Source organism: Falco peregrinus, chromosome 6 (assembly GCF_023634155.1).
Source record: "Falco peregrinus isolate bFalPer1 chromosome 6, bFalPer1.pri, whole genome shotgun sequence".
NCBI classification, from domain to species: Eukaryota; Metazoa; Chordata; class Aves; order Falconiformes; family Falconidae; genus Falco; species Falco peregrinus.
In genome coordinates this window covers 61,709,338-61,728,350 of record NC_073726.1, presented here as the reverse complement: position 1 = coordinate 61,728,350, position 19,013 = coordinate 61,709,338, and the positions used below count along the sequence as shown (strand labels likewise).

At 45.1% G+C, this 19,013-nt stretch overlaps 1 protein-coding gene across 2 annotated transcripts in view; it reads left to right on the top strand.

Annotated features, from left to right (window-relative positions):
* POLR3B (RNA polymerase III subunit B) overlaps positions 1 to 9,002 on the top strand; it is an 81,990-nt gene extending 72,988 nt beyond the window's left edge. The window contains exons 27-28 of one of the 2 annotated variants that reach the window (XM_055807224.1): positions 3,531 to 3,704; positions 8,472 to 9,002. In XM_055807224.1, coding sequence (XP_055663199.1) covers positions 3,531 to 3,704; positions 8,472 to 8,601 — 304 coding nt within the window. In that variant the 3' untranslated portion in view covers positions 8,602 to 9,002. Of the gene's footprint in view, positions 1 to 3,530; positions 3,705 to 8,471 lie in introns of those variants that run through there. The other variant, XM_055807225.1, reaches the window with a different exon arrangement.
* Positions 9,003 to 19,013: the final 10,011 nt, after the last annotated feature.

Genomic DNA, 19,013 nt, shown 5'->3' with positions numbered 1-19,013 from the left:
TTTGACTTTCAGGAAAGCTAGTGGATGTTCAATTGATGCTGCTTCTTGACTAGTCTTTTAGGAATTTTCTTTTTTCTCCTCAACTAATTAAACATTTGTTATTGCTATCACCTCTGCTGAGAGAACTTTGCCAGCTTTCATACTCACTATTGTTTTATCCATTGCACTTCCTGGAGAGTAGGTTGCCTTGATTTTTGCTTTTAAAAGTCATCCTGCAACAGTTTTCAGTATGGAATTTGGCTGTTATTGTCTTGAAATGCATTTTGGCCGTCATTGTCTTGAAATGCATTTTATTATATATTAAATGTACCTTAACTGACAGAGCAAAGCTGTATTTCCATCTGGAATAAGGCAGAAGACTTGAGTTTCTTCAATGTCACTGATTCTAGGTATTGTTCTGACTAAAACAAGACTTTGTAGAATTGCAAAGCAGCACTCTGTCAGCACAGTCAAAAACCACCAGGATGTCGCCCTCTGAATCGGTATTTGTTAAATGAAATGCAATATTTAATTTATTTTGCCATGAGTAGTTGACAATTAATTTAAAGCATAGTTCTGTTCATGGTGTTGCCTAGATACCCACCCTGCTAAATCTTTTTAATAGATAAACTGCTTTTAGTTTTCCTTACAAGAGATCAATATAAGCTTTCTACATGCATAATTGTTTTGATGGACATTGTCAGAGCTGCCACCTGTGTGTCATCTGAACTTATCAGATATGCCAGTTCCTATTGTACTGCAAGGGACTAGTGTGATAACACTGGTCAGGGCTCCTTTCAGCACCCTAGGGCTGTGGGAGCATGGTACATCCTCTTCCTTCAGGCACTGTTTTTCTAAGTAACACTCCACTTCTTGGAGATCAGTGTTTCAGCCGACGACTCAATTGAGAGTTAGCCACTGGTTTTCCGTAACAGGCACAAGGGAGGTCTGCTGAGACCTACAAGGCCCTCACTGGCCAATGAAACGAGGAACAGAGCCATAAAGCTGAAGCCACTGTTCTTCTAGAAAATGCAGAATTAGTGCCAATAAATTCTTAATGTGCTTAAAAACACTGAAGTTAATTGTTTTATGCTTTTTCCTAAATGCAGCTGTTAGATAGTATGAAGGCCACTTGGCCTTATTATCTTATTTAAAGAATCACTATGTTTTAGTTAGCATTTAAAAATTTTAAGAAACTATTTTTTTAATATGAAAAATATCTCCTTTTAGTGGTATTCCCAATCTTATTTTCAAGGGTCTGCTTTGTTTTCGGAATGTTATATTTAGAATAAAGAATGGAAGTAGTTGCCCAGGGCAACAGCTGCAGTGTACATGTGTATCGCGGAAAAGGGGAAGCACAAATGCTTTATAAATACTGGTTTAAACATTTTAAGCAACCTTTGGTGTGAGGAATTTTCAAACACGTGAGCCACCAGAAAACTGATAAGACTTAGGGAGCATAAGATAGACCCTTTTCAAAGGCCTGATCTCAATATTGAAATATTTGGTACTTTAAAAAATTACTTTCTAGGGAGGGAGGATTTTGTTTTGGTTTTCTTAATGAGGTAATTTTGACAGTGGGAGTGAAACACTTAAAAGCTTAAGACTCAAATTGGGGTTTTTATTTTGTTTTAGGGGGCTTTATGTGGGTTTTTTTAAATGGTATTTCAGCTGCCTTTGAAATCTTCATCCTGTATCTGTTGGAAGACCCATGGCATATCAACTCTTAAAGGGCTGGAGTTAAGAACCCATCATTTTTCCAGAAGTTTTATCCTCCCTTAGTTGGATTGGGGCCTTATTGTTGCTCAGATTTATAAAGCTATTTTGTCATTTTATTCTGTGGAACAGCACTTGGTGAAACTTTTGAAAGTAGGCTTGTGCATTAACGAATATTATAGAAGTCAGCTGGTGAAAGGAACTCAGGCACTTGTAGCAGTGCAGCAAATGCCTGTATCTTTGGAGGCCCCAACTGCTTTTAAAATCTGCCTCTCAGGACTTCAGAAGAGAAACTGCATTCACTGCAGGGTTAGTCCTTTAAAACAGCATCTGAACAGTGATGGTGCCATCGTCTGGGGAGGGGGCCCTAGGGAGTTTAATCAGGATGTAAACAACTTCTATCCATTCTCCCAACAGTGGGAAAAATAGAAGGTTATGTGAATGAAAAGGACGATTTGAATTACAAGCAGATTAGTTTTAATGTTCCAGTGTGGTCTGAGTAAGGGAAACTACTTCCCCCTAAAAACAAATACAACTTGCATCTTTAGAAAGTATTCTGGTCTGATAATTAAGTGTGTTTTTTTACACTTGTTACAAAGGCTTTTATAAATCCTATTCTCTGAGTTGCAATAAATTGGCAAAACCTATTTTTAATATATTTAGTATACTTAACAAATCTGATTGTTTGAAATAATATAAACAAAATATACACCAAACGTTATGGGCCAGATCTGTCATTGGATATTCTAGGTGGATTACACTGCTACAGGTCTCAGAAACAGTACACGAACATGGGGTTTCACCGAGCAGTGAAGCCTCTTATGGTTGCCAGTAACATTTTTTTAATTCCTTCTCCTTGCTGTCACTTTTCAGGGAATATACTAAGATGGAAATAAAATGCATGAATTATATTAATCCTTTATAGTTCACTCTAATATTTGCAACCTAAGGACTACAGCATTGTGCCAGTATATGAGAGTAGAACTGGTACTGTACGAAATTGCAAGTTTGACAAACCAGAGGGTAAAAGTTTTGACTGTGTCCAACAAAAAAACATTGGCTTAAACAGTCATAATGTTAAATAATACCTTGCATTTTTACCTCAGAATCTTCAGTGTATACTTACATTGCTTAGTTAAAACTTTCCTTTAGCACCATGAGGACAGGAAGTCTTTCCAGGAAAAAAAATTAGAATTTGATTTGTGTTGAGGAACTAGAAAAATGGGAACATATACAATATGAAAATTAGTCTATTAACCCTTAGATGTGAAAAAAAAAACCCCTAGATAAATGTTACTTTAAAAAAAAAGCATGATTTCAATAATGAGTTAGTAATACGTGTACTGCTTGTTTGCTGCTTTGTTTTGGTGTTGTCTCCCAGGTCAAAAATAGTTTTAAGAATTTAGTCTTAACTGTAGTTCGGCCGAAACATTAGCTTGATGATTCATTCATTAGCTGCTCAGTATCATTTCATTTAATTAGCTACAAACTGTAATGAATGTCTTATCAAAAAAAAGTACCAAATCTGTGTCCAGATTGTCTTGGATACTGTTCAGTCTCTTTTTGTTTTCACTTACTCAGCTACATTTTGTAAGGTAAAGAATTGTGGCCTGACACTGCAGACACAGAACTACATCATATTGCGTAGTGCAGGAGCAAAGATGAATTGCTTCAACTTGAATAACACATTTGCAAGATCAGCAGCTCTGGTTTGTAGAAAGCTGTTGTCCATTGAGTCTGTACTATTCCCACAGTTTGGAGACAGGCATTCCTAGAGTTGTAGAATGTATGGTCTGGAATAATTACTACATTTTTTCCAAATATTTCTTTCAAAGGCAACCCACTGAAGGTCGATCCCGTGATGGTGGTTTACGTCTTGGAGAGATGGAACGGGATTGTTTGATCGGTTATGGAGCCAGCATGCTTTTATTGGAGAGACTGATGATTTCAAGTGATGCCTTTGAAGTGGATGTTTGTGGACAGTGTGGCTTGCTGGGGTACTCTGGCTGGTAAGTTGTCTGATGTAATGCTTTTTGTAAATCATGGTGTCCCCTCCTCACTTTGTGCACCTGACATGTTTCATGTTTTCAGAAAACCTCTTGACCTCAGGTGCATGAAGCAAAGAGATAGAGAGTAAACATGCCTCTATGTAACAGAACTTTGCCCTTGCTTATAGGATTTCTCAGTTTTAAAGTGCTCACAGACACCGAATAACAGTCCCGTGCATCTTAAAACCAGTGTCAATGTTCAAAATTGTTGTTTGGAAAACAGGGGACAGGGGATGCTTCTTTGTTATGGTCTGATTGAAGTTAGGACTGAAGTGCATGTGTAGCCAAAGGGCCAGGAGTCTCTGCTGTGGTGGGAACACAGGTACTGTCTTCCAGAGCCAGCTGTGCTTGTGGGAGGAGGGCTTACCTTTGCTCTGTCTGCTGCCTTCCTTCCACCTTGCAGGGGATTAGCAAACGCCCTGTCCTGTATATCATCAGTTTTTTGAAAAGGGGAAAAGCTGTGTCGATGTATGTGACTCTTCTGACATCAGAAATAAGACTACTAGCTAGGCTAGTCACAGATCTTCCTGGTACAGTCACATGTTGAAGCTCACAAGGCTGAAGAGAGAAAGCGGGCACAGGAGAATGGGAGAAGGCGGCAGCATCTCCTGCTTTCTTGTTCTCTGGCTATGGAGTTCATAAGCACACGCATACCGCTTTCTTTGACTGTGCCCCTCCCAAATGCCTTTTTCTTTGTAGTCTTGTAAAACATGCTGCTCCTCTCTGAAGCATCAGAAAAATGCACCAATCCCATGTTGGAGCCTGAGAGACAAGCAGCTGCCTGGTTGGAAATTCAGCTGGCTTCTGCCCAGCTGCCTTGTCCCTGAGGAACTTACCTCTAGGCTAGCAAATGGTCTTGCTGTCTTACTCCAGGTCCTAAGCCAGTATTGAGTTTATCTTGTGCAAACAAACTGGTTTTCCATGTAGGGGAAGCATAGAACTGGATGTCAAAACTATGTGGAGCTCACCATGTGTAACACTACGGGCTTTGCTCTAACCATCTTTTCTCAACAGTAATTTTGAGATCCTAGACTTAAAGTTGCCCTGTAGCATGCTGTTACTAGAAGACAGGGAAACTTCTTTTTATGTTCTTTAGAGGTGAGGCAAATGTGTTGCTTTAGCTTGGTTTTGGTTTAGCCAGGCAGAGAAACAGACTTGTGAGACCAATGGGAATTTATGAGATACAACATTCTTGCAAGCTTTGTGAAGACAGGTGATCTGGACTCCCACTACTAAGGGAGGAAAAAAATAAATGGTGCAAGTTCAAGTTACATCTTGGATATCGATATCAATCTATTGGGAGAGGCAGGAAATTGGACTTTATTCACTTCAGTGCTTTGAAAGTTATTTTTTTTCCATGATACAATGAAGGAGGAAAGTAAGGTGTGTTCTCAGTTTGTAGATGTGTAAAAGGGACAGCTACTGTTTCTGCCCTTGGTCAGACTTTTCTTCTGAAGCATGTGGCTTCTGGCCAGAAACCAATCACCACATTTGTCTGCTAACAGCAGCAGCAGCTCTGCTCCTTGTGGAGCAGAAGTTCAGGCAGAGGGACGTAAACACGTGAAATCCAGAGGAGAGATGAGGCCTACTCTGTGCAGCCTATTGTGGTTGGTGATTTTTAGTTGGGTGTTGTCCTGCTGGCTTTTGTGCAGTAAGTATTTTTGAAAGAGTCCTGTTTTTCTTGGGTTTGTACTCACTGTATGGCACCAGTGGGGCCCTTTTTGGATCCAGGTCTCTTTAAACTAACACAATGCAAATAACAGTTGAAGGAAGTTATCTGAAAGAAAGGGCATGTCATAAGTCAACCAACCAACCGCTTCTGCGTAAAGCATTGCCTTAAAAAAAAAATCACATGCAGTTGTAGCTCAGTCATTTTTTTGTAAGACCTTGGATTTCAGAGCAGTCCTTGAAGATTTTCAGAGACCACAGGAAGTAAGGGTGCCTTGAGGAAAATTAGGAATTTGAACTTTAGAAATAGTATAATGTATTATTTTTAAGGTGTTGTTAGTGTAGTATTTCATGTTTGAAGTTTGTAACAAAGTTTAGTAACTCTTTTTAAATAACTGTGAAAGAAACTGCTGTCTCAGACAGAGCCAGACATTCATTCAATCTGTTTCTGTGAAAAACTGTCTGATGTGTGAGAGTGAGTAATCGGTAAGAGGTGGTTTCTGCTAAAGGATACACTGCGTCTACCAGTAGCTGAAACAAGTGGCCCTATCATGTGCATCACAGTAGAAACCAAGTCATTAAGAGAAACTTCCAAACGGGTCTTTTCAGTGATTCTGGCATTAGTAAGACATCACTGCAAGAAACCTTTTAGAAGAAAACTGTTTGGTGGCTAGCATTAAGGGAACTTGTCTGGGAGGAAGGGCTCATCTTCCTTAAGACAAGGAGTAACCACTGGGTGTGTTCTGCTGAAATACAGTAACAGCAAACCGGTGTTGGGGCCTGAACTGGTACCTTCACAGGGGAAAGAGACTGTTGTGGCAGTGACAGAATTTGTCCCCATAAAAAATACAGTAGAAACTTCCTGTGATGTACCAGTTTTATTCAAATTTTCTGACTTTGCTGTTGTACAGGTGCTCAGGGGCAGGACTCTGCTGAAGGCAATGAGCAGAATTTGGTCTTTTTTTGGTGATAAGAAGTTACTCTGATCTGTAGGGTCTGAGCGTTTGAAAATATACATGAAGAAGAAAATTTTCTGGTCCATATTCAGCCTTGGCACAGTTGCCTTTTCCTGTGCAGTGTAGTGTCAGTTCTAGTACCAATTGATCTTTCAAGTGCTTCAGTTGCTGGGATCTGTGTTTGGCAGAGCTTTGCGCTTACTGTACCTTAACCTTTCTGAGTGATCCCCACCATAGTACAAAGCTGGCCCAGAATGGTGTAGCTTTGAGCCTGGGTGTAATGGGCATTCTTTGCTCCTCAGTCCCTAGTAGCTGTAATCAGATGTCACAAATCTGCCCGTAGGAGAAAAGTTGTGTCTCCATCAGGCTTCCACGGCTTGCAAGGCTGCTTCTGTTGAGAGCAGTGGCTTGCTGTGTTATCAGTGGAAAACTGCTTCTGTTGAGGTCCCTTCCCGCCACTACAAAAATTTGGATCCCTATAAATTTGGACTAGAGGGGTAGTTATAAACCTGCAATTGAGATCTGTTCTGTTTTAAAGGCAGGCTAGCTGTAACGTTTCCCCAGTGTAACAGCGTCTACAGGAGAAGCCAGTTGCAGGGAAACACCTAATTCAGTCTACTGCCTTCTTAATGCCTGTAGTCAGACAAAGGTAAAGTAATTACTGGAAATAAGTGAAGCTTCATTCCTCATCATGAGTGGCAGAAATGTAATTAAGGCTTCTGTACCATTGCTTAAAAGCTTTCTTGATTTAAAAAAAAATAAAATACATCAAGTATGGACCATGTGAAGGTCAAGGCAATCACAGTTTCCTTGGAAAATCAGCAGCTCTTAGACATGCCAAGTATGTCTGTAAAAGAGAAGTAGCAGAATCTGAAAAAGTAACTGCAAGACTAGTGCCAATTCCCATAACCAAGAGCCTTATTAACACTAACCAACTTCATTGGACCAGCCCCCGTTGACTTCCAGATGCCCTAGGTCAAGTTCACTGGTAACAGAAATGAGTGACTAAGCACTGGCTTTATTGCAGGTGTTGACTGTCAGCCTTATTCTGTAGCACAGAAGCGTGTAGGAATTTTTCTAATTCTTCCTTAATTGAATCTTCAGATTGTTATAACTTTATGCCAAAAATACAAGTTTGAAACACAGAAGAAAAAAAGAGCTTTGTTAGACCATTAGGAAGTGCTGGGTCACTCTGCATTCCCAAAGGCCTGGGTTTCTCAACTTTGAAAAACCAGAAGATGGAATATAAAGGAGAATGAGGAAATAGAGAGGTTGGAGACTGATCTTTATAAGAAACGTTTTTAATTTCCTTTGTGTGTACACAGAGTATGAAATTAAATGATTGAAACAGTTGCTACCTCCACTGAATTTGACTCCCAATACTGGAAGGTGGCTAAGTGACCAGCCTATATATTCCTTATATGGTCAAGGTTATATCTTTATGACAAAAAAATCCCTTTCCCCCAGAAATTTAAGATCATTATTTGATCTCTATCAAATAAGAGCAGAGACAATATGTGTTAAAGCAGTTTTACTGTTTTCCTATCTTGACTAAAGCTTTGGCTGTTCACACAGAGAGATGGAAGACGAGAGATGCCTCTTTTCTGGAGTATGAACTGATTTGAGACATTATAGGGTAAAATTGCTTATAAGGAAAAAACCTAAGCGTGAACCTTCTTCCCTCCTGCTTCTTTTGTGTGTGTGTGTGAGAGAGATGTAAAAGACAGAAACCAGACCATTAACCATGTTTTCAGAAATACTTAGCTGTGTTCACCCCCTTCCGTTATGAAATGCTGAATTTGCATTGGCAGTTATGTGAGTGGTGAAGTCAGTCCTGTTAGCTACTGAGTATTGTGATTCTCCTCCAAAAAAAAGTGCAGGTTTAATATTAAGCTCCTATTGGCTTCAGTCAAATAATTTAAGGGCTTAAAGTTATGACTTAAGCACTAAAATGTGTCTCAAGCACTTGGCTCTTTCTAGGACTGAGCCCAGTGTTTAAATGCAGATGGACAAAGAAACCAGTGGATGGTGGCAACTGTTCTTTTTTTTCTGCAGAGCTTCGTTTATGCACCAACTCTGACCTTCTTTTTGTTTGTTTCCCTAGGTGCCACTACTGCAAATCATCATGCCATGTGTCTTCTCTGCGTATACCTTATGCCTGTAAACTCTTATTCCAAGAACTGCAGTCAATGAACATCATACCTAGGCTAAAACTGTCTAAGTACAATGAATGAACAAGATGAAAAAGATGGGAAAAAGTACTTTACAGAAATTGAAATCTAGCATATATAACTGGAAGATTTAGTTGATGAATAACTCTAAAACCTGAGCGGGTAGAAGGGAGATGCAAGACAGCGTAAGAAATCTTTCTTACATATCCTACCTGTTGCGGGGGAGAATCTGTCAGTAGAATACACTAGGAGCAGTTCTGAAAGCCTTGATTAGTCTGAGTGAACAGGACATGTAGGAATTGTGGATTAAGGCCATGATCCAGCAAAGCACTTGCATCACTTCAAACAGCCTCATGCTTGGATTTGAAAAGTGTTTTGCTGGACCAGGGCTTGAGCTGAGCTAAGAGGTTAAAGATGTTTTCCAGACCAGTGTAATATGAAAGACTAATAAATGTTTTAACTAATACTGTGTGAATATGTGTTGATGGTTGGGTAGGGGTGGTAAAACTTTCTTATAATGTCTAAACCGTTTTCCTATTCCTAAAGCATTTTGTTAAAACATTAAAATTTTGTTAAGTACTGTCAGGCTTAGCTAAATGAAACTATTTTCTTGAGACCCTGAAATCAGACGTTTTGTGTGGAATTTCAATATGCAGGTGCATTTGTGTGCAAGCAATGGTGTGATTATACAGTCAGTCTGCTTTCAGCTAAACCTATGCAGTTTCCGTGAAGTTCAAGGGAGGTGACTGCGTATGCAGCAAGTGCACGATACAGCTTACAGATACCCATTCCATTCCTGCTGAGTGTAGTTGGTTTAATGATACACTGGCCCAAAGCCCTGGAAAGATGGGCTGCAAACACTAGGTACTGATGCATGCTGTCCTAGGACTTCAGAACTTTTTTTAAAATATGGGAATAACTGTAACTTTTTTTTTAGGAACAAGACAAAAAAGGGCTATGAAGAACAATAAATCCTCCGCTGACAGTGAAGCAGGTTTGAATGACCTGAAAGGATTGAGAAAGGGAACAGCTGAATTTCTTCATGAGATCTAGGACTTAGAACTGAAACAGTGAATGAACTAAGAATCACTCGGTACCCTAAAGTCACTGGAGCCTTTACTCAGCAAAGCATATGGTTAACATTTTAAGCGAAAGAGTAGTCCCACTGAAGTCAAGATGAAATATGTGCACGTTCAGGTGCTTCAGAGAGAGGCAGCACTCTAGATCAGTGAGGATACAGAGCACTGCCCATCATCTGAGATGCTCTTTGGCTCCTGATGTGGCTGAATTGTGCATGCTGATCCTGACACTGTTCTTGCAGTCATGTTGCTGCTTTCTGGCTGTTTAAGAAGCACAATATTATCCTGAGGCTTGCTTTTTAAGCTTCCATAAAAATGTTTAAACTAGTATTTTTATCTTTGGGCTTACAAATCAAGTCTGAAGGGATAGATTTTTTTTTTTTTTTCATTTTATTTGTACTAATGACAACACAGATGCCAACATTTGGCTTGGAAAAGCTCTTGAAGCACCTCTACCAGATTCTGAGCAGCTTAGGGTTATTTACAAGGAGTTATAAGAGAGTGTCATACTGCTTCAAACAAGGAAGCAGTTAAGCAAAAGCCCCAACCAAGTTACTAACCTTTGCTTTGCTCCCTGAGATTGCCAAAGGGAGACTGGGTGCACCAGCAGAGGGAGTGAGCCTCAAAGGCTACAGTCTGTGGGTGAGGGAAAATTTGGGCCTGGATCAAGGAAACAACAATACTGAGGATAAGGTGTTCTTGCTAGCTAGTCCTCTCTTAAGTGGCCATCTCTCTTAGATGGTCAGGGCTACGGGACATTAAAGAGTAAGCAATATGTATAGTTACACCTGTGGAAATTTAAGCAGACACAGCAGAGATGGAGGAGGAGCAAAGGAGGGTGCTCATCTGTAACCCTGTTGAGGGACTAGGTCTACGTGCAGCCCTGAGGTTACCACCTTGCAGCTGGTTTGCCTCAAGCTGATGAAAGCATGGGGATGAAAGGCTTTGCAAGGGTAAAGGAAATCCTCTGCCATAGCTGAAGTTTAGGAAGAAAGGGTGAGCCTCAGCAATGATGGGCCCAGTAGAACATAAAAACTAGACATGTTTGGCAGTAAGTGAGGGACATGTACTATCAGCTATTCTGGTGCTACCTACGTCAGTTCGGTTTACACATCGTTGCTGTCTGACCTAAGCCTGTGCGCACACTGGAGGCTTATTTGAGTACAGATTGAGTTTAAAATTATTTTTACTTTTTGCTTGTCTTTAAGAGGCTACCCATGTTCCATTCTGATAAGACACTAGAAAACAATCACTTGACAGTGGAATAAGCATTACAAAACCAGCAGCAGAAATGGAACAAACAGCTATGGATTTCTGGAATACAGTTGATCAAAGTGGCAATTCAAGGAAGGAATCCTGCTGCAGCTAGGAAAAATTATGATGCATGGACTGATGTGGTAAAGTACATTCTCAGAACCCCAGAGTTGTCAGACTACTTTCCTCTGGTGAGCCTCATCTTTGCAGCCCTTTGAATTATCTTCCTAGCCAACCTCCCCTCCCCCACTTTTTATACAGTGAGTGCCTTCACAAAGAGGTCTTAAGTCAGCTAACGGCTGTACTGCTGTAACTAAATTTGCCCAAATCAACCCTGCCATGACTCTGTCTAATTGCTGAAAGAGATACAATATTCTGAACAACACTTGACAAAACCTTAAAGCTTTAGCTGTGTCGGTTGCTAGAAAACTGCCATAAAGTTTTATTCCATTGCAACTTCTTTATCTCTTGTATTTAGTGTCCAGGGGAGACTTTCTAGAAATGCTATTCAGCATGAAGGTCACTAGCGTTAGTCCCAGCTGAAATGCCAAATACAGTCCACTTTGTGAGATACCTAGGCGTGTGTGCTGATGTTGGGAGAGGTATCTAACTCTGTATAGTATGTTTAAGTTGCCATTTACTTTGCAGATCAAGGATTAAATGCTATTAAAAGGCAGAAGCATTTACAGGCCTACAATTCGGTAATCAAGTTATTATTTCACTGCAAAACAAAGACATTAATTAAAAGTTACCCCTTCAAACACCGTGCGTATCCAACTCTACTGTTGTCTTGTGAGAAGCAGAATTGATCCAGGGACGGGTGGTAGGATGCTGTGGGGCAGAGCAAAGCACAGGTCTTTCAGCCAGTTCTGGAACTGTGGGCAAGGCAGGTCACTTGTTCAGGAAAACAAATTCACTTCAAGTAATTTACATAACCCCTACAAGGGTTTTACTTTTTTTTTTTTTTTAAAGGTAAATGCTTCCAAACATAGAAACTAGAAAAACAAACCATAAAGAAAAATGGAACCAGAGTGGCCAATTTTGGCATTCAAAGAGGATATAATATGGAATATAGGCATACTGAGATTTAATAATTTTAAGATGTGGAAAGTAAAGGGCTCCTGCTAAGCACAACTGGTTTTATTTGTAATGTCCATATCTCATTAAGAATTTTGTTTACAAAGAAGCTTCAATGCGTGCAAAGAGACCTTTTAATTCTTTGGACAACCTACTTGTTGCGTAAGCAGGGAGGAAAACCAATGAAAACCATAGGCCCATGATGGTGAGAAATTACCGTATGTCTTTTCTCAGGTTTTCTGATGGTAAAAAGAAAAGTATATGTGTGTTATAGCAAAATGGGAGTATATCATAATGAAAAGCCTAAAAAGACTGAAGAATATTTCATCGGTGATAACAAACGACAAACTAACGAATAGTGCTGTACGTCTGAAAATGGGTTTGCAAGCCCCGCTCAGAACACCTGCGAAGCCTGACGGCAAGAATAACTGGTATCATGCAGCAGTAAAACCGGAGGGGCTGAAACTGTGTGTGTGCTGCCTTTTGAGGCTCTGGAGGGCTAGGATGGCCCTAGCATGAGGGAGCACAAGCCCTGAGATGACCTGGCTGGTGGCCCTCCCGCAGTGACCCACAGGAGCACTGTGAGGAGACGAAGCCCTCCTCAGCTGTGTCCCAGCACAGGCACCTCTGGGCCGTGTCACGGAGCTGGCTCAGCACTGCCAGGAGGCCCCTCCATCCGGCCTCTCCTCCCGTTGGAGCTGAGGATTGTTTTACAGCCCGCTGCCGATTCAGCAGGGCCACGGGGCACTTGATGAATTCCCTCCTTCGAAGAGGACGTGACTTGCCCAGGGCCACTGAAAGACCGTGCCAGAACTGGGATCAGGACTCCGCAGTCCCCAGGTGCCAGACACGTGCTTGCCTTAAAAATGAGCACTTCATCAAACCGTAAAATCCAGCCAGATGGTGACTCTTTGCTATTATTTGGGCCAGTGCTGGGAGGCTTAATGTGTGCAAGGCACGGTGGAGATCTGGATTCCAGTTTCTGTGTCTAAGGCTCAGAAGCCCAGAAAATGGATCCATGTTTTAGACCTAAATGCTGCTAGAAATGAGCGTGTTTGAACCCAAGTTTTAACTTCAGTCCATCCCTCTCATGAAATGTTTCCATCTCAGCCTGGCCCCACCAGTTTCAGTCTGGGGGGGGTCATTCTTTGGGAAGGGGCAGAGAGGCACAAGAATAAGGACTGGCTGCTTTCCTGTGTACGTGGCCCCGGCCAGACTCTCTTCTTCCAGATAGCAAAGGCTGCATGAATTTGCCAGTGGATGCGTTTTGCCTCTTGGCAATCATTTAAGAACTCACTGTATGGACCCAGGAGGCAAATACACCCACTCTGCCTTCCATACGTACAAACGTATGTCCCAGAACACCAGAACTCTCAGCTGAACCCTCTAAACCCAGGTCAGAGCCAATACAAAGATTTTTTGAGGTTAGATTGTTTTAAAAAATGGTTTATATGGCTTTATTCTTGTCAAAGTCAACAGCAGAGATTTCTGTTGGCCACTCCGCGAATGGACTTGGACCTTTGTTCCGTCTTCCAAAATACCCTCCCAAGCTTGTGAGTAGCCCATTCCTTTTTGCTTCTTGCTATTCGGGGAAAAAAACCCAAACCGAACAACTATATATTTCTCCTAATTACAGTTACCCCTTTATTTGTGTACTTCCTGAGACAGGTACCTCTGAGGCGGTTCCAATGACCATGTCTTTTTTCCAATAGCTTCATTGTGCATGTCTTTGTCCCCTCCTCCCAGTCAGTATATAAACAGCATGTTAGTTCCAAATCAAAAACAATTCCCTGCTGCTAACTGCAGCAGAGCCTTTGTCTTTTGCTAGCATGAGTTTTGGGGAGCTACTTGACCTATGCACATGCTTTACCATTCCAGACAGTGCATGATAGTTATTGTCTACTCAAACTTAACAACAAAACATAAACAGAAAAATAACTAAAAAAAAAAAAAAAAAAGAAAAAAAAAAGAAAATAAATTGGTGTGCTAAACAATAAAGTTCTAATTCCTTGCTATAATTATGTTCTAATAATAGAAATGGTTTTCCCTTGAACTCCTAGTGAATTGGAAACTTAAACTCTGCGTTCAGGCTTTACCCTGCCAGTCAGAGGCAGGCACTGAAGGTAATTCTTCGTGCTCCAGGCAGATCAAAAGAAACTCATTATCAGTCGGTCATCTAAAAGGATATGACAGCTTCACATCCAGTTGTTCGGCAGCTTAGATGCAGTCTGGAATGGATCTTTTCTGTGTCTGTTGTCTATAACAGCTTTTAGGGCTGGCTCTTCTTCCAACACACAGTACAAATCCTCTGGTAACTAGTACCAGCCACACACAACAAAAGCCAGCTAAATCTGGTGCAAGCTCAGAAATTGATGACTGCTTGCCCTTTGCTCGTACTCAAGTCAGCAAGAGTCTCCCAGGCCAAGCGTTCTGGGCGGCAGCCCTGGGAAAAGGGGTTCTTCTAGAATCCTGTGGACACTACTATGCAGAAGAGTGAATTCCCTTCCTCGGTGCAGACCGAAGCTGACCAGTGTGAACAAGTTGTTTTCACTGATTCCTTTTGGCAACACTGGCACTGCACTTCTCCGTGAACCTGAGAACTGGAGCCAAGCAAAATTCCCTTCACAAGGCCTTGATGAGAGAAGATCATTTAAGGCTGACCTAGCTTATCTTCGACAAAACTTGGCTTCAGACATGCCTACAGTTAGAGCAAGCCAGCTGCAATTCATGTTACTTTTCTTTCAAACTAAAAAGAAGGTGCCCCCTGCCTGGTGCATGTGCAAGCCATCATTTGCATGCCGCAGCTCTTCTGCTCGTTTTCTCTCAGATACCTGCATATGTGCCTGCCCCAGCCACTTTCTCTCAGTGCTTGTGTCAATTAAAGCCTTTTGAAGGAATTGGTGCACGTGTTTACCTAGGCAGCCTTTTGATGTTCCTCTTCCAGTTCCTCCATCTGTCAGCATCGCGCTCCCCAAGCACACACACGGAGTTGATTCCAGAAGTCATCTGTCAGCTTACTGCTTATCCTGTCCTTCACCTATACATACAGCTTCCTTAGGGGTGTTAATATATGTTAAAGTTAACGTTTCCTGTTGTGATAATAAAGATAACTAAGTGGGAAAGGGAGCCAATACAGAAACAAGATCCTTCTCCGTTTCTTCCATGGGATTTGCCCAGTAGATTAAGGTAGCAGAAACAGAGGAACAGAGCTGGGAAGGAGGATGGACCAAAGTGTGGGTTCATCCTGAGAGGAGGAGCCTGCTGGCTCAGGCAAGCAAGAAAATATGGAACCACTCACAGACTGCAGTCGCTGCTAAAATAATGAAGTGTCACTGTGTGTTTGGATGCTAGCAGCAGTCTTACAGTCTGCGCAGAGGTACATCGGATCCAAAAGGACCCCCTGAGTCCCTGAACTCAGATCCCTGGTATTGCAGACAATTGTTTTACATTAGTCCTTTTGCCAGCCATTCACACTTGTTCCTAAAACTAATGCAGGTTCTTGTGCCTGATACTCTGTGGGAAAACTTCTCTATAACGTCATCCTGAGATTGCCTGAGATATTCCAGATAAATTGATAACAGTTTATACTTTTTTGTTCTTATGCCAACGGTTTTCTTTTGTTGAAAAAGATGCTTTTAGTGTTTACAGCCAAAATGTTTATGTGAGAGTGTAGTAGTGATGTTCAAGAGTCTTGTACCAGCATAAGGAGCTTCTTATGGCAAGAAAAGTTTACATAGTCACAGCCTACTGGCACGATCAACTGCAAAGTGGAATACAACAGCCATAGAAACATGTTTTTGAAAGAGCTCAAATTATCTGGGTGGTAAGTCGATATGAACTGTCATACTTCCACTCTGCCTCTGCTTTGCTAAACCATCAAAAGAAACTCATTATCAGTCAGTCACCTAAAAGGATATGGCAGCTTCACATCCAGTTGTTAGGCAGCTTAGATGCAGTCTGGAATGTGTCTTCTGTTCCTTTTATGACCCTGCTCATCTCTCCATGCATGAGCACGAGTTTGTATTCTTTCTTGAATGAAGATGTTGTTCCCTTCACAATAGCAACAGGGTCCCTCTCCAGTAAAAATACATCAACTGATACAGTGTGGGGTTATACTGTTTACTTTCTGGCTTCTAGACGTTCTGTGTAGGCAAGATCCTGGAGCGAAAACTCCCAATTGTATACTTTTTGCATCCTTGCTGAGACCCGCCCTTTACTCGGTGTCAAATCAGATGCTGCAGCCTACATGTAAAAAAAAGAGGCTAGTGACTTGCAGCGCTTCCATCTGTAAACTGCCAACCCACAGCACAGGAGGAGATGCTCCACACTTTCACAAGAATAAAGTACTTTATTAAGTGTCACATGGGATATCCACAAGCACAACATGCTTTTCAAGAAGGTAAGCAAAACCCCAACAAGTAACAATGGCTGAGCTACGGAAATACGCCAGGGCCATCTGACACAGCGAGGGGGGTTAGGTAAGCCACCTAATTACTTCGTAGTTACTGGGGGTTACGCGTACCACCATGGACGTATTCCACAAGAATGTGGGGACAGGAACTGATCTGGAGAGGGAGTAAACAGATTGCAACAGGTACCTCTGGTCTGACAGAAGTGCGGCTGCTGATCCTGCCCACGCATCGCCACCTGCAGAGAATGTACATCTTTGTGTCATGTCAAAGGAGAGCCCCAGCCTCTTACACGTCCAGGCTGTGCTAACCCCCGTCCTTCTCACCCCCCGAAAAGAACATGTCCCTACCTTCACACATACTGTATTTTTGTTTTGCTTATCTCTGGGACATCGGCAACGCGGAATCGGCTCCCTGAGGCTTTAAACCGGTGAAGACCGGCCTCCCGGCCGCGCAGAGCCTGCGAGGGACCCCCGGCAGCCGCCGCTGCAGGTGTCCAGCACCTCCGGAGATCCGGCCCTGCCCGCTGCCGCTGCCGGCCCGCCGTGCCGTGGGGCGGCCACCTCCCACCGCAGCGGAGCGGCGGCGAGCGCCGCGGGGTGCCCGGTGCCCGCGGGGTGCCCGGTGCCGACCCCCCGCTGGGCCCGCACCGCGGCCGGAGGCCATTCGGGCACCAGGTAACGTCCCCGTTCACGGGCAGCTCCCGCCGCGCAGGGCAGCGTCTCCTGCTTTTTCAGGTTAACGCCGATTTCAGAGCCCTCGGGGACGAGCCGAGCCCAAGGCCAGAAATGCCCCTCGAGCTTTCGCGGGGCTCCTGCTCCCCCACAGGATCCGTGCGCACCCCGGAAAGGGCCGGCAGGTCTCAAGGGCCCTTCACCCCACGGGCTCCCCTCGGGGCTCGCCCACTGCACAGTGAAACCCTGGGGGAAAAGGAAAAGGAGAAGGAGAAGGAAGAGGAAAAGGAAAAAAATAAAATCCTTAGAAAGGGGGGAAATGCCCCCGGTTTGGCGGCGGCCATCGAAAGCATCCTTTCACGCATAGCAAGGCCCCGGGGGCGCTTGGCGGCGGAGCTGAGCCCACCCGCCGCACCGACAGCGCGGGAGCGCCGGTCCCGCCGGCGGCTGGGGGCCGGGCCGGGCAGCGCCCCCGGGGGGACAGCGACACGACAGCCGCCCCGCCCGGGCAGGTGGCCCGGGGGGGGCCGCGGAGGCGCGGGCAAGGAAGGCCGCGGCGGGGGCCAGCGGCCCTCGGGCGGAAGCCGCCGGCAGCGGGGACCGCGGGCAGCGCCGTCGAGGGTCGGACGCGCGTCGGCGGTGGCCGAGGTGCCCGCCGCGCCCGCCCGTCGGGGCCCCGGTGCGCTGCCGCCTGGAGCAGGGCCAGCCCGGCGGGACGCGAGTGGTGGAGGGGAGGGGGAGACGGGACGTCCCCGCCGGGACAGCCGAGGGGGTCGGGGGAACGCGCAGCCCTCGCTTTGCGTTGGAGCTGGTTTTTGGTGGGGTGGGGGCAGAGGGGACACAAGTGCCAGCTCCCCGGGCCGTGCTCCCGCCCGTCCCCGCGCCCGGCAGGCGGGCAGGCGGCTTCCTTGCCGCGGCGACCTCAAGTGCTTTTCAGTCGCCGCCGGCCGCGGGCTGGGTTTTTGCGCCGCCTCGCCCCGCTATTATTTTTGCCGGCCCCCTCCTCAGGCACACGGGGCTCCCCGCGCCAGAGCTCGGCCTGGGGGTGGGGGGGGGGGCTGCACCGCCCGCCCCCCGCAGACACCCGTCCCCGTCCGGCAGGGCCCGAGGTGCGCGGGGCCGTCCCTGCCGCCGTCCCGCCGGGGGACGCGGGGGCACGGCGGAGCTTCCTCTTCAGCAGCCTCGCCTCTTGTTTCAGCCGTGTGGGGCTGGTGGGTTTTTTGGGTTTCTTTTTCCGAAGGGGAGAGGGAAGGGGGGTAGTCTGCGTGTAGGGCGGGGAGGGGGGGGAGCAGGGTGGAAAACGTTGGCTCTGTCCATGGTCAAAGTAATTCAGCTATAATCCCCCTTTCTCTTCCTCTCCTGGAGCTCTATTCATATTCTAATCACAGCTTTTCCTCCCCTAAACCAGCCACTTTTATCAGCGCCCTAGCTTTGCACTTTTACTTCCACTTCCAGCACATACAACCGCGTGCAGAATAAGCAACTTTTTCAAGCCTCCGTCCTGCCCCCCGTTCCCCCCGCAACGTGCTAACCCGAAGGGGGACCCTCGCGTCCCCCGCCTAAAGCTGGAGGGGAGCGGGGGTTTGAAAACGCACCCGTTGGGTTCCTCATGTCTCTTGGTACTCGGGATCGCCCCCCCCGCCCCGCTTTCCCCCCGGTCGCACGGAACGCTCCCCGGGACAGCCGCCCCCCGCCGGCGGGTCGGTGCCGGGGCGCCCCCAACCCGCCTTGCCCTCGCCCCTCGGGGCGGCGGGGGGACGCGCAGCCCCTGCCGCAGGTCTGCGGTGCCAGCACCGCTCGCCCAGACACTGGCAACTTCTCTCTCCCCTCGCCCCCCCTTCCTTACCCACACACATCGCCTCCCCACCCCCCCCCACCCCACCCCCCGCCTATAAACTAAGCTTACAAGATATTTGGGAAGCTGTGCAAGCTTCCAACGCCATGTGCCCGCGAAGGATCCCAACCCAGAGCCCATCGGGAGG